The sequence below is a fragment of the Malania oleifera genome, chromosome 13 (assembly GCF_029873635.1).
Source record: "Malania oleifera isolate guangnan ecotype guangnan chromosome 13, ASM2987363v1, whole genome shotgun sequence".
Lineage (NCBI taxonomy): Eukaryota > Viridiplantae > Streptophyta > Magnoliopsida > Santalales > Ximeniaceae > Malania > Malania oleifera.
Genome location: NC_080429.1, coordinates 15,055,744 through 15,061,954, shown reverse-complemented (window position 1 = coordinate 15,061,954; position 6,211 = coordinate 15,055,744). Strand labels below are relative to the sequence as shown.

The following is a 6,211-nucleotide window of genomic DNA, read 5'->3' as shown; positions in this document are numbered from 1 at the left end:
GATCGTACAACCCAATCATGGGGGTAAACATGACTTATGATTAACAGACATAAGGGTGGTTTTTACAATACGTGTATATACATATTTAATTACGTATACAGAACTATTGATGAATTGAAGAAAAAATATATGTTTATGTGAACGGGGGCATTTTTGTGCCTAGATAATGATTTAATAAAGAAAAGTATATATATGTATATGTGTGTGTGTGTGTGTGTATATATATATAGACACACATAATTGAGTATTATAGTTATAATTTTAAAAGTTAAAGAGTTCAGTTTAACGGTCATAATATATGATTTTAAAATTTTACTACTATAGATGATTATAAAAGTTTTATATAGAAATTTTTAAATTTACATTTATTTTTAAAACAGTTTTGAAGTTATAGTATTAAATATTATTTTACGAATTAAAATATTATGAAAGTTCATTTTGGTCACACACTAATAATAATCATATTTACTTATTGAGCGTCATCTCACCCCAATCATTATTTTACATTTCAGATCATTTTAAAGAGTGTACCAGAAATCTGACGTAATAAGTGCATGAACGAGAATAAAAAAAATAGAGTAGAATAAAAATTTAATATAATATAATTTAGAATATGTTTGTATATTTTAGAATTTTAAAAATTTGTATTTTAATAGTTGAGACATATATTTTTAATAAAACTAATTAGTACTCTGATAATAAAAATAATTCAGATTTATTTGCATCCGCTTAAAAATTTATATGTGGGGAATTCACTCGGGTTCAAATCCTTATAAGACAAATGGATCATGCTAATATTATAAGATTGGAGTTGGACAAGTGAGTGTCATAACATATTTATTCTACTGTCTTAATTAGTCAAATTATAACCACAATCAGACCTCTGAAGATGACATTGGTGATGCCAATCAAAATATAGTTGTTTAGATTCCACTATATGCTCAGCTACTAAAAACCTTCTAAAGGGCCCTTGTTAAACCAGTGTCTTATCAATTGCAATCTTTAAGTGTGGCAAATCCTCGACATCATGGTTATAGTCTTGATGAAATTAATAACACCAGTTTGAATACTACTTGTTCTTTTTTTATTAGAAAAATTTTGCCTACAAAAGTCTAGGGTTAGCCCAAAATTGCAACAAGATTTTCCCTTCGGTTGTGTTTTGGGGGTAAGTTCTCAAGCCTTCTGCGAGGATTAAGTGAAATGTGTCTTTACTCTATCCTTCTTTATAATGTTTCAATGTTAAAAAACTTCACACATATCCAAAGAAACTCTTAGGGGTTTTTCTTGGTTTCCAAAATATTGGCAGAGATTTTGCAATATCTTTTGTTGCCAAAAATGGATTTATTAAAGGTGAAATAAATTGCTTGAAAGAACTAAGGAACTCATCAAGTTTACCTTTTTCTACTGTGACTTGAACCACACTTTGGACTATCACACACATGATTTGATTGTAACCACACTTTGGCTACTAATCTCATATCATAACAATTAGTGATAGAATCTAAACTCGTGATCTTAATTTCAATATTGCTTTTAGTACTAAGTGCCTTTAGCTACACTAAATCCTTTAAACCATGTTAACTCACCAGCAATATTTTGATTGTCATTTAACTCATACTATAGGCCTTTGCCACAAGGGTTGAGTATTCCCACACCTTGGCCAACAATATAACATGCTCTATATGGATAACATGCCTACGAGAATCCTAAGCAAGAGCAAGGTTTGGTAAATGATTGAAGGACTCGCCCAATCGTGAAAAATTGAGCAATGGTCATTCTTATCACATGGTTGAGCACATTTTCAACATATTTATTACATAAAAAATGGGACGCAATTGGAAGTAATTTCTAAAAAGAATGAAATTAAACTTATTGCTATTTTCTATACATTCTCTATTCAATTTTTTATTTCATTCCATTATGTAAACCAATGTGACGTTACATATGATGAGCATTATTGTAGCTAGAATGAGCGAAACACAATTTCTAGTTCTTGGTTTACAAGTACAGGTACCATCAATCTATTAATGCATATTTTTGTCCTAAGGGTCAAATGAGATTGAAATAGCATGAATGTTAAAGGTTGTAAAAGAAAAGTAAGGTGAGTGACTAGAGATGACATTTTGGTAGAATTATCTGGTGCTAATTCAATAATTGTGTTGCTAGGAAAATAGGGACAAGCTAAGAAAAAAGTGATTTACTTTAGTAAAGAGCCCTCCTCTTAAATAATATTATATTATTATAAGTTAGTGAAGCCAATCGTGGAAGTCGATAATGTGAGATAAAAAAAACCTCTTGCTTTTAGGCCAAATTATATTCACGCATCAAGAATATGACTTACCCACATTTTGATTGCCAGTAGAGTCACCCTTTTACCTTTCCATGGAGTCAAATCATTAGCATTAACTAAGCATAACTGATTTTAATAATTAAAAGTATGCTCGTGAGCAATTTTGAATTGCAAAATTACTTTTTGTTCAAATCTACAGTATACTTGGATAGATTTTAAATTTGAATTTGAATTTAATTTGAATAAAATATAATATAAATTAGATTCAAATTTATCAGAATCTTTTAAAATTTATCGTTATTACTATTATAACTTTTTAAGCGCTTAAAAAAAAATCAAAATCTTTATTTATTTTTTTATTTTGCAAACCTAAACTAAGGCTAATGTGTCGCCAACATGGGAGATGAATTTTTTGCACCGGCTTTACTTGCGGTCCGACTCAGCTTCTCACTAAAAAAACTTCAAAGTGAGATATCCTCAATGTCATCCCCCTCTTAATACCAACCAGAAATATAAAATGCTATATAATATCTCATTGCATTTGGTTCCACTCACAATCTCGCGATTCCCAAAAGCAGAAATTCCTCATGCCTACCAATTTGCTGACTGCCACCGTTGCCATGTTTTCCGCCGCCTCCCCCTTCTTTCCGTCCACGATCTTTTCATCTTCTTCACGATGATGATGATGATTATTATTATTACCAAATATTTTTTTAATAAAAAATCATCTTATTGTTGAAAATAAGAGAGGCAATATAACCTCCATCATAAAATTTTTGAATGCTTAAATTTAAGCTATTTTTTGAAATTTTAATTGTATGAATTATTATTACCCCTCTCAATGTTTATATCCCAACTAGACGCATGATTGAGCGGGCTTTGGCAGTTGAGTGAAACCCACAACCTAGTGTATATTTAGTTGCAGGTACAAATAAGGATGGTAAAACGGGTTAGCGGGTTGAGTTTAAGCGACTTGTAAACGGGTTTGGGTTTGAATTGATTCGTTTACTAACGGATAAGTAACATATAAACACAAACTCGTCCGTTCATAATTAGGTATCCATTAAAAACCTGTTTGAAAAATATAATTTATTTATTTTTAATTTTTTAAAATATTCTATATAAAGTGACAATTTTTTTTAAAAAAAATATCTTAACAAAAAACATAAAATATAGAAATTAGTACATCTCTTTAATTAATATATTTTTAAATATAATGTATGTGTGTATCAAATTAAATAAGTTACGTACCCAACTGAAACTTGCCTAACTTGTTTATTAAAGAGGTTAGGTTCAAGTTCACCCGTTTATAAACGGAATACCTTCTACTAAAGTCAAACTTGATTTAAACGGACGAGTCAAGGGGCACATCTCAACCTGTTTTCATAGACACAAACTTTCAAAATGTCTATCATTTTCCTGAAATATTTAATAATTCAAATTAAATAAACAAGGTTCAAGATGAAGAATTGGTTAGTTATTACTTTTAGTCCAGCTCCATAACTTTTGTTAAATTATTTGAGTCAAAAATAAACTTTATTCTTTATCTTTTCAAATTAAGAATTATGGTCTCTCCTTTACCTATTTATTATATTTTTGATAAAACCATTTTTATTTTCTAATTTGAGCATAAAAATACTAAACTGCTAGAATTATGTCGAGTTTGAATTTGTGTAAATTTAAGTAAAATATAATGTAAAATTATATTAAATTTCATTCAAATTTTAAAAATTTAAAATTTAAAATTTAAATGTAAACTTCCAAATACAATCTCAATTCCTAATAAAATCATCAAAAAATTGTTCTATTCGAGCTATGATACGGAGAAAACCAAAATTCGGATAGGAAAGAACAAAATGACCATATAAAATAAGAATAAAAGCTGGCCATCTGAATTATCCAAAAATAGAAGAAAATTCAAAAACATAAAACCCAATTCTCTCACCAAGGAAAAAAAGATTTCGCATACGTTATATCTCAGATAACTCCACCAAGAACACACCAAACCAGAAAAACAATAAAAAAACCATAAATTATTACCCAAACCATCTCTATGTTCACACAGAGAGCACAGAAAACAGCTCCAATAATTCCAGCGAGAGAAAATTTGATCGAAATATATTATACAGACTACGAAAAATTATTCAAAACATCATCTTCGTCATCTCCTTTATACAGAAGGAAAAGGGTATGGAAGAAAGAAAAAAAAGCTGAAAATCCAAAATTCAAAGAGTTTTTGACTTAATCCAATCTACATATAGGCATAAACATACATATATATATATATATATATATATGTATGTATATGTTATTATATAATACAACCCTGTCCCCGTATCAATCTGTGAAGCCTTTGATCTCTGTGAATATATATATTTATATATATAATCGATCGCGACTACCTCCTCAATAATTTCCTGTGCTTTGAGGGAGTTATTTTGATGACGAGCCCGGGGAAGACATCATCTGGGTCATGGATGTGTGGGTTCTGCTCCACTATGAAGGGGTCGCCGCACTTGTCGCTGATGGTGTGGAGAGTCTCCCCTTCTCCGACGACATAGATTTCGTCGCACGGCCGGTCGAGAAGTTGGGTGCCCTTCACGGGTTCACTCGCCGGAGAACTCTCTCTCAGGGAGCTCACCAGGATCAGGGCCACCAGCGCAATAGCACAGAACCACGAAGCTGCATCGGCCATCACCACTATTGATGTTTTCATGGAAGGCTTCGCCATGTGATAAAAAACAGAGGAAAAAAGAGATGGGTCTTGGATGAACGGAGGGTTTCTGGAGTCCTTAGCGTAGAGACGAAAACAGAGAGAAGCAGAAAGAAGGGTTTTGGGAGAAGAGAAGGGATTTGGGGTTTATATATGGAACGGGTGAGGTGGGGAAGCGGAGGACTCTGTTTCTTTGGCAGTATATATTGGGGGGAGGTTGGGTTCAACGGCACGGCGACGTGTGCTTGGGTATAAAGTATGAAAGTAGGATTGGGTCAGCTGCATCACTTCCCAACAAATTTAAATGACCCAAAAGGCCTTCCTCCGTTTAGATTAGTTTAACTACGATTTTGGAACCCTGGTCATTAATGTTTAGGTGCCATGTCATTATATGTGTTGCTTAATCAAGATGCTTTACTTAATTACACAAAGATTTAAAATGAATTTTCCCCATTTGAGATGATTCCCTTTTGAACCACCCACCTTCCCATTATTTTTTAGGAAAATAAAATCTAAAATGAAGAGAAAATACTTAAAAGTAATTTTTTTTGATTGAAAAAGTTTCACACACACATTTGCTTTTTTGGTTAATGAAATATAAGTTATTTATAATATGAAAGAACTTGTGCTATAAATTGATAATGTTATAAATATATTTATAACGTATTAGTACTTGTGCATTATTAAATGGTATAACTACCATTACATCTAGCTTCAATATAATGTACTAAAGTAGATGGACGTTAAATTAGGTGATGAGAAACTTTTTGAAAATAGTGTTGAAGTCTTTTAAAAATAATTCGGTCCATTAAAACCTTTAAAATGGTTAGTGCCGTTACATTAAGTTTTGTAGATAGCAAATGAATATTTTGAATGATATTTCACTATACAAAGGATATTGCACTGCTCAAAATAGGCCCAAAGCTCTTAAATCAAAATTTTTTTTCTTTTTAACAATTACTTTTTCCATAAATTTTGGAATGTCATTATTGAAAATATGATTCCCTACATTTTAACATATTTTAAATACTGGCTTCCAATTAAAATATTTTGACGAAAAATACAATTTGGTGATGATATAGTATTTGAGACCTAATTAACTTATACAAATTCATTTACAAAAATTGCACCAAAGATATTCGTTAATCGACTAAGCTAAGTCATGGACAACCTTAATTTGAATTGTCAAAATGCCTTCCTAATGGGAG

At 31.0% G+C, this 6,211-nt stretch overlaps 1 protein-coding gene across 1 annotated transcript; it reads right to left on the bottom strand.

Moving 5' to 3' along the window:
* Positions 1–4,380: 4,380 nt before the first annotated feature.
* LOC131146565 (uncharacterized) lies at positions 4,381–5,270 on the bottom strand. Its single transcript, XM_058096233.1, has one exon. It carries the CDS (start codon positions 5,019–5,021, stop codon positions 4,689–4,691), a length of 333 nt encoding a protein of 110 aa, XP_057952216.1. The 5' UTR covers positions 5,022–5,270; the 3' UTR covers positions 4,381–4,688.
* Between the last annotated feature and the right edge of the window lie 941 nt (positions 5,271–6,211).